Source organism: Phodopus roborovskii, unplaced genomic scaffold, assembly GCF_943737965.1.
Source record: "Phodopus roborovskii unplaced genomic scaffold, PHOROB, whole genome shotgun sequence".
NCBI lineage: Eukaryota > Metazoa > Chordata > Mammalia > Rodentia > Cricetidae > Phodopus > Phodopus roborovskii.
Window position 1 is genome coordinate 20,065,144 of NW_026126567.1, and position 16,232 is coordinate 20,081,375.

The window sequence follows — 16,232 nt, forward strand, 5'->3', positions numbered from 1 at the left end:
GCCAGGGTCTTTAGATTTAACATCTTCTTTCTATCATGTCTTCAGTGTCTGAGATTCTCTTTCCCATCTCTTGTATTCTGTTGGTGAAGCTTGCTTCTGTGGCTGTTGTTCAAGTTCCTGTAGTTTTCATTTCCAGATTTCCCTCAGTTTAGGTTTCCTTTATTGATTCTGTTTCTACTTTCAGGTCTTGGATGGTTTAATTTATTTATTTTTTTCTTCAACTGTTTGTGTTTTCATAGATTTCTTTAAGGGATTTATCCTGTTCCTCTTTAAGGAACTCTATCATATTCATAAAGGCTGTTTCAAAGTCTTTTTCTTGTGCTTCAGCTGTGTTGGCATATTCAAGGCCCACTGTGGGAGGGTTACTGGGCTCTAGTGGAGACACAATTGTCTTGGCTGTTATTGTGTTTTTACACTGGCATCTAGGCATCTGGGTTTAGGAAGACCGTAATTCTAGGTGCTGATACCTGGTCTGGTCTTTGTTGGGTGGGTGTTTTTTGTTCCTTGTTTTTGTTGTTGCTGTTCTCTCTCTCTCTCTCTCTCTCTCTCTCTCTCTCTCTCTCTCTCTCTCTCTCTCTCCCTCCCTCCCTCCCTCCCTCCCTCCCCCCCTCTCCTTTTTTGGAAGAATGTGGCAGCTGTATGTTGCCTGTAGGAAAATCTTCAGGATGTTCCACCAGAATCTGCTTAGTCAGTCTCATCGATGGAAGCAGAGAGTGAGGTGTGGCCTTAGGGAAAAGTCAAAGGCAGAGCTGGGGGTAAGCCTGGGGTTTGGACTTGGAGGAGCAGAGGGAGAGGTAAAGAACTGCAATCAGTCTACCTGTTTTACTGTCCTGTGGGTTCCCAGGGGGGGTCTGCTGGAGTGGGGGGGCAGGAGAGGCAGTGAGTTGGGGAAGGGAGTTTAGGAGGGGAAGATCTGTGGGATCCATCAGAGATGAGGTGTCGGTGTTCTGCTCCAGAGCTGGGGGGGTGAAACTTGGGCTCTGGACCTGGAGGAATGGAAGAAATGAATGCAGGTCTGCAGGTCGCCTACCTTCTTCCCGGACAGGCAGTGTCCATGCAATTGAGGGCTGCTCCCCTGGCTGGAGTTTTGAGTTAATGTGATGTGGAATGGGCACGGGAAAGGGAACTTCCACCGCTGAGAGGTGGTCATTGTCCATGAGCCTTAGTTCTTCTTCTATAAACGGAGAAGAAGGCAGACAGCATCGTCCCGCACAGGATTGCCAAGCTTTGCGCCTTGGCTCTTAGAAGGGAAAAGACAGCATTTATTCAAATATTAGCAATCATTTGGGTCAGAGGACTTTTAAAGGCTGTTACTATAAGGCTTTCCTGGCTAACGCCCCTCAAATGTACTTTCCCTCTCCCCCTCTCCCTCCCTCCCCTCTGCCAAAGCTTTGCTAGGAATGAAGGAACCCTAAGGTGATTCCTGGACCAGATTTAAGACACATGCTGTCTGATACCCTTCATCTGTGGTTCCAGACCACAGTCACTCGGCCAGGGTCGGGGCAGGCGGAGCTGCGGAGGAGGGGCGGGCTCGAGCCTGGGACCCTGGCCTATTACAGTATGCAAGCTCCGGGTGTCCAGGGGGCGGGAGGGAAGAAGGGAGGGCGGCGCTCAGTCAAAGGAGCATTGATGCTGCGGTCTGCAGAGCTGGGCCAGAAGCCTACCAGCGCTGGGCTCCAGTGACCCCTCTACCTCCTGCTCCGGGCTTTGCAACCACCACACACCATGCACCCCCAAGGTCACGCTGCCTCCCCGCAGCTCCTGCTCGGCCTCTTTTTTGTGCTGCTGCTGCTGCTGCAATTGCCCGCGAAGTCCAACGCCTCAGAGAATCCCAAGGTGAAGCAAAAAGCGCTCATCCGACAGAGGGAGGTGGTAGACCTGGTGAGTCTGAGAAAGTCAGTCGGTCCTGATCTCACTGCTGGAGAGGACCCAGCCACGCGCACACAGGGAGGGCATCACAATAGCTGTTGGTGGTGCTGAGCCAACTAGGAGTACGCTGGGACGGGACAACATGTTACGCATCTTAACGGGTGTCCTCCCTTGTCTCAGTATGTGTGGGGAAGGGTCTGGGACATGCCTGAAATAGGGTCTTGAAGTTCCACGAGAGACCATAGTGAGGGGTCATCACAGAGATGCGACGTGGTTCAAGTGAGATGTCCCAAGTCCTTGTAGTCTCTCACCCAGGAATTTCTGGCTTCAGGGGAGACCACTCTTGAGAGACGTGGGGAACGTGTGACTGCAACTGGAGTACACTGAGCTAGCTGCTTGCCTGATTTCTAAAGCATGCCTGAGGACGACCCTAGGCCAGCTGATCTCCTGGGCCTGCGCCAAAGCTGTGCAACGTGTCCCTTGTTGCACTGGTGGCCACGTCTGCCTGGAGGAGAAGCTAACAACACCCACAAAGCATGTGTCCAGCTTTTTTTGTAACTTGAAGATTATGAGTCAGTTTGGGTCATCTTCCTGGGGAGGATGAACTGCAATTTACTCCTCAGAGCAGTACAGCTCATACCAGGAAAAGTTCAGGGGGTTTGGACCTGGAAGGGGGAATTGAAGGGCGCCAGTAGGAGCCCTCCCACGGACCCATTCCGTCTGTTCTGTTTAAAGACGATGCGCAGCGGTAGGGTCTTCAGTCTGTGGCTACCAGCCAGGAACAACGCAATTGAGCTAAAGGGAAAGAAAAGGCTTCCGGGAAAGCAAATATCCCAGGCTCTTTCTGAGGGGCTGATTTGTAGGAAAGTCCGTTTGCATAAAGCCCTTCCCTCTAAATTTTTAAAGTCAACAAACTCAGTAGAGGGCAGAGAGAGGCTTTAGGTCCCATGCAAGAGCCTGCCAATGACAGATCTTGTAGACCTTGCCACATAGTCCTTGCCCAGTTCTTAAACCAATCTCTATGCTTGTCAGGCATCGCAATGCACAAGATTTGGTGAGTTTTTTTTTTTTTTTTTTTTTTTTTTTTAAGATTTGAATTCCTTAAACTGACACTCTAGGTTACTGTGATAAAACAAGCTCCCCTGAGAGCCAATTCCAAGCTGGCTTCAAAAGCGCTGGGAACCCAAGATCTCCTGGGAAGCCAAGGGGGGGAGGGGGAGAAGGGAGAAGGGGAGTGGGAGGAAAAATGTATACAAAAAAAAAAAAAAAAAAAAAAAAAGAAGAAGAAGAAAAAAGAAAGAAAGGGGAGAAAAAAAAACCCATGCTGTTCACACAGCCGTGGTTGGTGTTTATTTGTTTGTTTGTTTGTTTTGTCGTCGTTGTTTTTCTGCTATGATATATAATTTTGCTCCACCAAAGCACACTGTGTTGGGGGGGGTACAGTTCTATTTTAAGTAAGTAAGTTGTTTAAAAAAATTGTGCCACTTGAATGTGACTCCTGTGCAGTTTGCACTTTATGAATGTGTAGTTAAGATATAGAAAACGGCTCCTTCCCCCATAAAGCTAACATTTTCCCCTCGATGGATTTTACAGTACTTGTGGTTTCCCACAGCTCTAACTGAACTTGGGAAAGCATACTGTGCAGTCTGGCTCAGGTGCATCCTGTAGATTGGATTTAGTCTTGGTGGCAGAAAAAAGTGACACAGTCATCAGGAAGGTTTCAACAGATAGCATAAAGTAACGTCTTTGTATAGGCGCTTTCAAAGCCTTCCTTTCAGCTACCACCGACTTCTGCCCCCTGGTGGCCAATAAAAATACGGGGAGCAGGGAGAGGGAATTAGAGCATCCATTCATGTTTACTCATTTTGTTGACTGACAATTCTAAATGTCTATTAGGACTAGGATTTTAAATTGGGGGGGAAACAAACTTTATGTAACATCTTATCTGAGAGGAATTTAAAAGGGTCAAATGTACTAGATAATTGTACATCAATAAGGGAAATGTTAAAGTAAAAATCTTAGTTGGAATGCATTTTATTTTGGAAAGTGTAATTAGTGGCAGGCACCCTTGTTTCCATGTGAACTAATTCAAAGGTAGGCACAAGAATTGGACAAAGGAAGCTCAACATGTTACTGTCAATACCCGTGACTGTAACATGAACAACGTGCTCTCTCTCTCTCTCTCTCTCTCTCTCTCTCTCTCTCTCTCTCTCTCGTGTGTGTGTGTGTGTGTGTGTGTGTGTGTGTGTGAATGGTCTCATGCATCCCAGGCTGGCCTCAAATTTGCTGTGTTGGGAGGAGCCTGAACTCTGGATCCTCTTGTGTCTGTTTCCCAAGCACAGGGATTACAGGCGTGTGCTACCAACCACTAACCTCAAGGCAAGAATGTTTATTACTATCCCCAGTTTATACATGATGAAACAGGCACTGAAATGCTGGGTAAATGGCCTGGTCTCACATATTGAAGAAAAGCTGAGGCTAGTATTAAAAGAAAATGGTTCTAGAATCTATGCATTTAAATTCTACAACATACACAAAACAAACAACACAGAGACTCCTAGCTCTTACAGATGGTCTGATAAATTACAACCTACCAGTTGAGAACAGGTAGCCACATGAAACTGGGCCACAGACTCCTCTTTAGGGAGGCAGAATGGACTGAAAAGGGCTACCCTCGTGTATCTCCCTTTATGTAAAAATAGAAGCAGATGATATGTGTACCCAACTTAAAGATAATTATTACAAGTTAATGCAATATAGGATAAATAAGATTTTATCTCACAGTTCTTTCCCTAGAAATTAAAGAGTCACTATAAAGAAGAAGTCTATATGGAGAAGTATTTTCCTTATATTAATATTTATAATAAAAACTAGAAATAAGCACCCAAAAACTGAGCATTAAAAGTTTTGTATGATTGTTTGTTTGTTTTGTTTTTAATTAATTTTAGGGGGCATTCTGCAGGGGGAGGGATGAATATGGAGGGACTGGGAAGTGAGTAGAATTGGGGCGTATGTTTTAAAATTCCCAAAGAATCAATAAAGAATTATGCTTTAAAAATTGTTTGTATGATGATGAGGCAGTGGTGGTATATATCTTTAATCCCAACACTCAGGAGCAGAGGGAAGTGGCTTGTTGTGAGTTCAGGGTCAGCCTGGTCTACAGATTAAGTTCCAGGATAGCCAGGGTTACACAGAGAAACCCTGTTTTGGGAAGAAAAAAAAAAAGTCTATGATAATGTAAAAGTGCATTTATGTAATATAAGTACGTGAAAAAATATGGGATGATAAGGAACAAACACAGACTACTGGAGGCTGGAGAGATGGCTCAGCGGTTAAAAAGCACTGGCTATTTGTCCAGAGGACCCAGGTTCAATTCCCAGCACTCACATGATAGTTTATAACTGCCTGCAACTCCAGTTCCAAGAGATCTGATCCCTCTTCTAGCCTTCACAAGCCAGGCATGCTACTGTACTCATAAAATAATAATAACAAAATTTAAATAAAAAATCAAATGTGTGTACCTTGGAATACAGCTAGTTAAAATTATATATAATCAGAAGTAGAAAGAAAAAGACATAAAAATACATTTTCTCTTTGATTTGTATAAGTTTGTGCAATAAACAAGTATGAAGAAGAGACAATGTTTTCTAAATAACTTTGAAGTGAGTTAGTAACTCATGGACAAGATGGTTTAAAGGGACTCTTGACAGATTCAAAATAAATGTAGCTGTGATCATTTGACCCTTACATGTTTATTTACATGTTCAGAAATGTATTTACTTCTTTACTAATTTTGTACTGGGTATCAAACCTAGAGCCTTGTGCAAGCTAGGCAAGAGCTCTATGGCTGAACTACACCCCTATACCCTCTATTGGTTTTGTATCTTAAGTAATGATGCTTTCCTGCCTTCTCCTTTGTACTATAGTATAATGGAATGTGCTTACAAGGACCAGCAGGAGTTCCTGGTCGCGATGGGAGCCCTGGGGCCAATGGCATCCCTGGCACTCCAGGCATTCCAGGACGGGATGGATTCAAAGGAGAAAAGGGAGAGTGCCTAAGAGAAAGTTTTGAGGAGTCCTGGACCCCAAACTATAAGCAGTGCTCATGGAATTCACTGAATTATGGCATAGATCTTGGGAAAATTGCGGTAAGTTAAGTCCAAATTATATTACGGTTGAAGTAAAAATATAAGAGTTTTATAAGTCAGTGTCAACTTTATTTTTTGTTAAACCTAAAGGACTTTAGAAAAAGAGATGCAGAATAAAAATGTATGGTTTTCTTTACTTAAAAATAATGAAAAATTTGATAACATTTCATTTAATTTCATAAAAGTAATCTAAGACAGATTATTTATTTAAACAAATGCAAAAAGAAAGTATAGCATTTTTCCATTAGACTTTAACCAGCATTCTAATCTTATCATTAAGTAAATTTAAATTTAAATTAGTCTAACACATCCTGCTGTAGCTTCAGATGTAAAAGTGGAAGATAGAGGTAATCCCACCGATCCAGAATAAGACCACTACCACAGTTTAAAGCCACATTTGAAGCAAGCTTTAACTAAAAACTGACCAGGTAGATGGGCTCTGGCTGGTCCATACCCTCGTTCCTGGGAAATGACCCCAAATCATAGTTTGCAGTCACTTAAGAAAGAAAACCCATAATTCATTGCATTCCCCACCATGTGCAATAGGGAGCAAGCAAACATCCTGATGTACCTCCAGCCTGCGAACCTCCCCCCCACCACATGTGATCAAGCACATCCCATGAGGATGGATCAAGCTAACTTGTTCAGGGGAGTGAAAACATGTGACTCGTTATCCCCCATAAACCATAGCCACCAGCATTTCAGGAACTGTCTGTCCTTGGGCAACAGAGTGCAGATCAGAGGCATTTTTGTTTCATGGATCTCTAAGGCATAGTAATTAAAACTTAAAACGTAGCTCTGACTCTCACAATAGTTGAAGAAATTACCACATGACTGGGATCCATGTTATGGGAAGTCCCTTTGTCCTTATTCCCAAACTCAGCTTAAAGGTGCTTAGGTTAAGGGGATTGAAATTGATGTCTAGTGATTTAAAATAATCACTACGGCGATTCTGTGACATGGTAAGGTTGAAGAGAGGTACTAATTTATGGGTATAAAAATAAAACCTTAGGGGGCAGATTATTACTCTGTCTTTTTAGCAGAACAGTAGCATTAGTTTCTCCTCTAGAGCTAGCCGGCTACAGATTTGGGGTCGGCATAAGTCTCATCCTGTAGCGCTGCCTTTAACCAAGCAGGAAGTAGTTGGATGCGCCCTAACATTTGTGCCTCTATTGCCCCAGTGGGGCCTTTGTTACCCTAGTTCATGGGGTTCACAGCTGGGTAAGACCCTTGATTACTTTTCTCCGTGGCAGCATGCATCGAGCCTTCCAGCATTATGAGAGCTAGCCAGTAGGGATAAAGTTTCCAGGTCAGTGCCAGCTCAATTAGCCATGAATATCATCAGAAATAGGGGATGTTATTCATCTGTAAAGGAAAATGAAATTATGAGACCCACAGGTAAATGGGTGATGTCGAAAATGCTCATTCTCATGAGGCCCCCCAGATGCAGCATGATAAATACTGCATGCTCCCTCTCATGTACGGATGCTTTTTTTTTTTTTTTTTTTTTTTTTGTCTTTTTCTGTTGTTGGTTTTTCAAGACAGGGCTCTCTGTGGCTTTGGAGGCTATCCTGGAACTAGCTCTTGTAAACCAGGCTGGCCTTGAACTCAGAGATCCATCTGCCTCTGCCTCCCAAGTGTTGAGATTTAGGGTGTGTGCCAACACCACCCGGCCTGGATGTTAGCTTTGAATCGTTAGATTAGCATATTTAAATTAGGGCATATTCATAGAAGTTATAAAATTAGTAAGGAGTCACGTGACTCGGTGGAAATGGGATAGAACGCAGGCATTATGAAGGAGGAAAAGGGAATAATGTGATAGGAAGGGTTAAATGAGGAGGGGGATAGGAGGGCAGGAGAAGGGAAGGCGCGTGAGAGAGGGTGACCAACACTGAAGACCTTTGAAAATAGCCATATGGAATCGACTACTGGAGAAGCTTCCTAAGATGCATACATATGCATGTATAAAAGAGTTTAAATGGTGTTTCCTTAGTCCAATGCCAGATATGGGGACCTCTTTTGGAGTTGTTGGTCAGTCTCCCCCAAGTTTCAGACTGTGACCGTTACTCTGGGTTAGCCTCCGTGACTTGATGGTCGAAACATCTTTTTAACTGGAATGAAAAATGTTCCGCTGTTTTCCCCCATGGCAGGAGTGTACGTTTACGAAGATGCGATCCAACAGTGCCCTGCGAGTCCTGTTCAGCGGTTCACTTCGGCTAAAATGCAGAAACGCGTGCTGTCAGCGCTGGTACTTTACGTTTAATGGAGCTGAATGTTCAGGACCTCTTCCCATCGAAGCCATCATCTATCTGGATCAAGGGAGCCCTGAATTAAATTCAACCATCAATATCCATCGCACTTCTTCTGGTATGTTTAACAGTGGTACTGCTCAGGTCTGCCTGGGTGGATTCTTGCTCTCCACCATCATGTTGGGTAATTAGCCTGTTATAAGTAGACCTCTAGAAGGTTATAAGGTATGTGACTCTCCAGCCTGGCCTGCAATTCACAATCGTGCACAGATCTTTTTCAAAGGGAACAGATGTGTCCCAAAGCTGAAAGTCAATGACTAGTTAGAAATGGCAAAACAGGCAGTGACCCCATATAGCAGTTGCTTCGGTTCTCAGCCTTGGGTACACAATGGGCTCACCTAGGAAGCTTGAGAAATACCTGCCATGGAGCCTCTCCTCCCAGAAGATGGAGTTCATGGGGATTTGGTTTGTTAACATCATCACTTCACCACTTGACTCACTGTGAGGCTGATACGGGACCTGCATTTATCTGCGGGGCCTTCTACAAGGATGGACACATTTCTAGGCCATAAGGGGTCAAGACCTTGGGGAAATTTAAATATTGCTGACGTACATTTTCAGCTAGCATGGTTCTGAGACTACCATACAGCTTAAATGGAAATGCAGCTGGTTCTTCCCACCAGCCTGGTCCCACAGCCATGTCACCCCAGATGAACACCCAGAGACTTATATTAATTTTAATACTGTTGACTGGTGACTTGGCCTTCTTATTGGCTAGCTTTGTTAATTATTAACTCATTTCTATGAATCTATGTATTGCCAGGAAGCTGTGGCTTACCTAATAATGCCCCAGCATCATGACACTGGCTGCTCTGTCTGCCTGCCTTTCCCAGAATCCTCCTCCTCTCTTAGCCCCGCCTATCCTTCCTGCCTGGCCACCAGACACAGTACTTTATTCATTAACCAATAAGAGAAACATATGTACAGAAGACATGCCCATCATGCGGGTTCACTGCTTACCTCTCTAAGGAGGTCTGAACTAGTGTCAGGTCCCCATATTCTGATGACAGTTGACTTACAGATGACATTGCCAGTGATGGCAGATTGCTTCAGTTCTGTATTCTTGGGCTCAGTTGGACTGCACTAAACGAAGGTGGAAACCTGACAGGGCACGTGAGCACATTAATCTGAACCAGCAGGGAAGCTAAACCCCCTGCACTGCTTGTATACCACCGTTCATTTTCTCTAAGAATCTGCCAACATCTTCAGGCGGTGGTGGCGCACGCCTTTAGTCCCAGCACTAGGGAGGCAGAGGCAGGTGGATATCTTTGAGTTCAAAACTAGTATGGTCTACAAGAGCTAGTTCCAGGACAGCCTCCAAAGCCACAGAGAGACCCTGTCTCAAAAAAACAAAAAACAAAACAAACAAACAAAAAAAAACCAACAACAACAAAAAATCTGCCAACATCAATTTCCTTTCTCACTCACACAGACATCAAAGGAAACACGTCTCTCTGCCTGTTTTAATGACCAACAGTGAAATCTTTCTTTTAGATGTCAGTGAAGAACTTTGGTTAGGTAGAATGCAAAATATATGTTAGTGGGTGAGAGCCCAAAGGACTTGTGAAGGATACAGCATCAGAACAAAAAGCAGGGTTCCTTTCTAATCATAGTTATTCTGTTAAAAGTCAATGAGATGGTTTCGCAGTAGAAGGTACTTACCCCCAGAGGCGGATGACCTGACTTTGATCCCTGAGATCCACATGGTGGAAGGAGAGGACCAACTCCTCTCATAAGTTACTAAGTTGTCCTCTGATCTCCACATGTGCACTGTGGCAGAGGTGTACCCACACCTCTATACACACACTAGATAGATAGATTAGATAGATGATAGACAGATTAGATAGATAGTAGATAGATGGTAGATAAATATATACATATGTAGATGCAATTTTTTGTAAAAAAAAAAAAAAGAATCTATTAAATAGATTCATACATTGAATGATTGGTATAAGAGTCAGCTAAGATTTCTTTTAATCATATAAATGTCCTATCTTGATTTGAATATCATCAGATCTACAGAGCAGTGGTGAAAAGGGATTTCTTTCAAAAGACTTGTACATCTTGATCCAGACTCTGGATCAAGTCTTGACAGTTGTATGGTTTGGTAAATTGTTCTTTGGTTTTAAACCATCTCTGTAACTAAACACACTCTGGTTTGAGAACACTGCCCACTGAGGTAACAGCATAGTAATTACGGACCTGCCTTCAAAAATATTAATGTACTAACTAAGAGAAAGAGACCTTTATTATGAAATCCTTAGCAGGTACGAGAATTTTTAATTAGCTTTACATTAGACAGGATTATAATCTGATTTTCTACAGGAAGTGCAAAATGCCTTTTGTTCTAAAGAGTGTTGTGATCGTCTGTGTTTTGCAGTGGAAGGACTCTGCGAAGGAATCGGTGCTGGGCTGGTAGATGTGGCCATCTGGGTTGGCACTTGTTCTGATTACCCTAAAGGAGACGCTTCAACAGGTTGGAACTCGGTGTCTCGCATCATTATTGAAGAGCTACCAAAATAAATCCTCCGTGGCTTTCATTCCCTACCTCTCGTGTTTTTAAAACCAAACCTTTGAATGGTTCATTTGAATGACATTCAAGAAATCACTTTATGTACCCAACTGAATGAAAATGCAGTTAAATATGTTTACAGACCTAAGTGTGATCTCACACTTTAAAATCCTGCATTATCCATTTTGCTTTCACTAAGGTTTCCTCCATTGGTTACTTCTTTTCATGATTCTGTTCTCTGAACCCATATATCAGAATGGCATTATGATCTTTAGAATTTCTTATTTCCTACTGTCAACATTTTTAAAAATATAAAAATTACATCATTGTACAAGCTGTAAATGTTTAAAACTATTTTGTATCTGTTAAATAAAATGTTTAAAACAGCTTTAGTATTCTTTTTCTGTTTGTTTGTTTTGTGTAGCCCTGGCTGTCATGAAAGTCCGCACTGTATGTAGATCAGGCTGGCTTAATCTCACAGATCTGCCTGCCTATACCTCCCAAGTGTTGACCACACCTGACAACTTTAGTATTTTCAAACTGAAGAGTTTGACAATGATGTTGAATTTCTAGTACTTGATATTGTAAGGATGGAAAAATTTAGACTAATTTTCCCTAGACTCTGCCCTCTAGCAGTGAGTAGGCAAAAGGTCATTCTTGACTGTTTACAGACAGCACCTGTGAGTGAATGAGAACAGGAAATGAGCTGTGCCACACTACCCAGAAGCCCTAGCGAAAGCAGACTTCCTGGGCTAAGCGCGGCCTTGGATAGTTCAAATTGATTGGTCCACACTGGATGCTATGAGATGATTGGTTTGTGAACCCTGTACTCAGGGTTCCCAGTCCCCAACCCTCGTGGAGTATGGCTGTGGACCCCAGTGCACTGGAATATAAAAGACCTCATGCTTTTGCATCAAGACCGCTTCTCGTGAGTGATTTGGGGGGACCGCCTTTCCTGAGTCAGGGCATGAGGGTTCACACCCTCGGCGGGTCTTTCAATATATGGGAATTTACACAGAAATCTAAACTTCAAGTAGTCATTTAACAATTTATGAAATTTTAGTATATATTTTGTGCTAAACATGGTCCAGTATCTTGAGGGATATGAAGGCATAAGGGTGCTCGTATGTCAGGAATATAATAGTATTTTAGGAATGGGTAAAAACCCATGGCTCTGGCCTCGATCTGCTTACCATTTGGTAGGAAGAATAAAACACACACAAAAATGAGAGTGTTGAAGGGGGTGGCAGAGCTCAAAGTGGAAGGAATCCTTGGTGGCCTTTTTGGGGTTTCAAGAACTTGGCATAACAGTCCCCACCCACAATGGACTGAGCCCTCCCCCATCAATCACTAATTAAGAGAATTCCCTACAGACTTTCCTATAGCCAGATCATACAGAGACGTTTTCTCAGTTGAGGCTCCTTCCTCCCTGATGACTCCAGCCTGTGCCAAGTTGACATAAAACCAGCCAGTACACTAGTTCAAGGTCAGCCTAGACTGTATAGCAAGACATCTGGGAAGGAAAAAGAAAAACAAAATGTAAACATTAAAACTGTGAGATGAGATCACATTACAAAGAAAGAAAATAGATAAATGCAAGAGAGAGAATTCCAGATTGAGGAAATTTAGTGAATAGAAGTACAGGAATCCAAAGCAGAGAACATCATCAAGCCAAGGAGAGAATTCAGTGAAGGGAAGGATGTTCAACAGCACGAACTACTACTATACGAATGTGGACAAGGTAAATAACCAGTGGTGGTACAGCAGCAGGCACCTCTCCTCGCCTAGCTTCACATTCATTGAAATCACATTGATCTGAAACAAACTGACCAGCACTAGAAACTGGACTTCCTTATCTCTTGCCCTTCCACTGTGGGGTAATTTATTTGGAACTCCTATCACAGCCCATGCGTTCATCTTCCTCATTTGTATAAAGCTCCTAGAAATAAACAAAATGCCAAAACCCAACAGGAGTGAAGAACATACTGTGCACAGATTCATGTGACTTAGAGGGAAGGAGACAACCAACTCCCACAAAGATACAGGAGCCCAGGACTACTGACATTTCTGATTGTTTATTGTTGTGAAGTATGTTGGTATGTGTTGAAGGGACTCTAGCCAGCCTGAATGTGGCAAGCATGGCTCTGGCAGGCCTTGCCCCTCTCTCCCATTCCCTCTTCCTTGCTAAAAACCTATTAGATTGCATTCCTAAAGCTGCCACCAAGGTCTATTCCCTTATTGGCCACTTCCTCTTTCTGAGGCTGACCACCAAAGTCCGGCTATCAAAAGTGGTCCATCTAATTAACATAATTAACATGCCCAATTAAAATTAAACACCTCATCTGAACACAGAGTTTCCCATTTTATCTTCATAAAGTTCAGTTTTCCTATGGGCCACATCTGTCTCCTCTCTATCCAGAGGCAGTCCTTTATTCCTTCTGCACAAATACCCCTTCCCCTCTCCCTTGTTCCCTTCCCCTTCTCCCTCATTCTCTATGTCTCTTATTCCCCCCTTTGTTGTCCCCCTAGGGCAAATAAATCTCCTTTGTGCTGTGTCTTGGGGTATAGAGTTGATGTGATGTATTCTCCAAGAAGAAAGACAGGGTGTTGGAAAGACATTCTTGCCATCATTAAGAAAACAGTTTAACAACACACCACTTGTAGCCATCCTTGGGTTTTAGAGACAATATGTAACATTTGGATGGGATCCTTTTGTTGTTTGTTTTTCTAGACAGGGTTTCTCTGTATAAATTGTCATGGCTGTCCTGGAACTCACTCTGTAGATTAGGCTGACCTTGAACTCACAGAGACCGGCCTGCCTCTGCCTCTCAAGTGCTGGAATTAAAGGGGTGTGCCACTACCACCCAGCTTAAATGTGATACTTTAAGCCATATTTACAGTCACCCCCTATGGCTGCCATGGTTAAACCCCCTATGGTTACAGGGAAACAAGGCCCAAAGGCTCTGATGCAAATCCAGGCAGCAGCAGAAACAACACTCTATTTGGTACTTTTTGTCCAGCATATCCCATAGCTGTGAGTGCCTACGTCAACTTTAGCAAACACCAGTGGGCAAGTCAAAGACAGGCTTTTTGGATTTTTTATCCTTTTAGTGAAGATGGCTATTATCTATAAGAACACCTGGCTCACTATAGTCAGTGGGCCCTGGTAGAAACATCAGGTGACCCACGTGGCCTGAGTTCCCCACCATGATCTCAGTGTGGACACATCTCCTAGGCTAGCTGTCTGTAGGAAAGCAACCACAGAAGGGTTGAGAGACACAGCATGGGAAGTTGTTGGGGGCACAGGCCAAAGGTCTTTGCACCCACAGAATCCCAGGAAACCAGGAATGTTAAGTATACAGGATTGTCTTTCCAAGCCGAGAGATGAAAAACCTGTTCTTCCATCTAGAAAGCTGAGAATTGGAAATGATTAACAACAGCCTGGTGAACTGCTTTCTCTGTTGGTCCAGGCCATACGGAGCTCCTACCCGCAAGCCTGGAGGTGGTTAGTAATCCAAATGACCCTGATAGCCAGAGGCTCCCCAACACTCACCCAACCAGGACCAGAGGAGGCTGACAGCCCAAAAGGACCTCTTATGACTGAGACCAAGCTAGCCCTCTAGGCCTTTAAGCTAGCACAGGTAGCCCATCCCTGGAGCCCGTCTTCTTGGAGGAAATGACATGTACCCTAAGTTGAGTTTCAATGTAATTATGCTTCCTTGTGCACTGGGGATTGCACTACACCAGGCAACTTTTTCATGGCTCATACACAGGGAACAAACCACCTGTCTTTAGACCGCCCAACCCCCAAGTCTGATTCAGGTTGACAAAGTCAGTATGCACCCGGTTTTCATTCTTAACTCTTTGTGGGGTTTGCATCTTGGTGTGACACCTGCAGGGACCCCCACAGAAGTCCAGAGGTACAAATAGGATGCATGAGCGGGTGGCCCAGGCAGCTTCAATTACAGCATTGGTTCCCTGGCCCTGAAGGCTGTCTGGTGACTCCCCCTGCCTGCAGGCAGTTTGAGGCACACCAGGACCCTAGAACCCCGGTTCACATTTGACAGCCTTGCTTCTCCGGCTTGCTGGGTCCTTCCGTCTAAAATCGTCATGATTGGTGAGCCTTTCCACCTTCCCCACCTTAGGCTATTCCCATGAGTGGGGATTCCTCTAGTCTCTGGATCGTGGTTTCTCTCCTTTTGGACTCGTTAAGTCCTGGTATCAGGCAACCATGGTTCTCTTGGGCTCTGAGACCTTGGCTCCTACCCCTTGCATGATGACCCACTGGGTGACCTGTGCCAGTCTTGGACCCTCTGGCCCTTTGGCCCCTGCCACTTGTTTAACAAATCACCTAGGCGGCTTGTGCCTTTTTCGATACATCCTTGTTTGATAAAAGCCACTGGATCTTGTCCTGCTTCCTAGCACTTTGTAATCACTTCATGCTGGGACCCTTCCCACCTGCTTCACCTTCAATAGATCTGCTCTCGTCCACCTGCAACAAATCTGTTTTTCCATTTGCTAATGGCTTTGCCTTCCAATCAATACCAACCATTGGGTCTCTAGTGGGTTTACCCACTTCTGCCCATTCCCCTGGATGTGAGGCTTCCTTTCTCGAACAGCCCTTCCCTTGCTTTCTGGCTTTTCTAGAAGTCCTGGTACTAGGTGACTGTCTCTCTCGGGCTCAGAGCCTTTGGCCCCCACCCTTTCAGTGACGACTCACTGGGTGGCCTGTGCCTATCTTGAAATTGACCTTAATTTCTGGGAGGCTAGGAATTGCAAACCCTTGGGTCTTAATTCTCTACCCCACTCATGGGACTCACCCACTGACCATTCCTAATCAGCAGGTCTACCAGCTGCTGGCCATACAGCAGGAGGCACAAGACTACCAAACATGTCCAGGAGGTGCTGTGGTGATGGGAAAGGATCAGGTGCTTTAAGCCCTAGGGAGTCTTGGATTCACCAAGAACTGCATTTTGCCAGGTCCAAGTGGCACCTGATGGTTCCACATAGCCTGGATAGTGGAGTGAAACAGCCAGCTACTTGAGGATATGGTTAGCACCTCAGCCTTCCCACGTCCCCCGATGATGAGCTACATTCTTCAGATCAGCAGGAAGTAGTTTTGAGAACACAGTGTCCTCATCCTGCCTCACCTTTTTATAATAAATAAAAAGGGAGGAATGTTAGTACTCAGGCACCTGCGCTGGCCTGTCCTTGGAGTTCTGATAGGATACACCCTCAGCTGCAGCCACAAGGAGCACCACCTGTGCACATTCACTATGTTCCCTTTTAAAAGGGCCCTGCCCACCTCCCATTCTTATTTCTCTTCCTCTTTTCCCCTTTCCTCTCCCCTGATGCTCCTGTCTCAGGAGGCTGTCTGAGGGCACTGTGAGGCCA

General features: G+C 44.3%; 1 protein-coding gene across 1 annotated transcript; it reads left to right on the forward strand.

Annotated features, from left to right (window-relative positions):
* The first annotated feature begins 1,593 nt into the window (after positions 1-1,593).
* Cthrc1 (collagen triple helix repeat containing 1) lies at positions 1,594-11,226 on the forward strand. Its single transcript, XM_051202475.1, has 4 exons — positions 1,594-1,881; positions 5,796-6,017; positions 8,168-8,384; positions 10,707-11,226. Exons 1-4 carry the CDS (start codon positions 1,726-1,728, stop codon positions 10,847-10,849), a joined length of 738 nt encoding a protein of 245 aa, XP_051058432.1. The 5' UTR covers positions 1,594-1,725; the 3' UTR covers positions 10,850-11,226.
* The last annotated feature ends 5,006 nt before the right edge of the window (positions 11,227-16,232 follow it).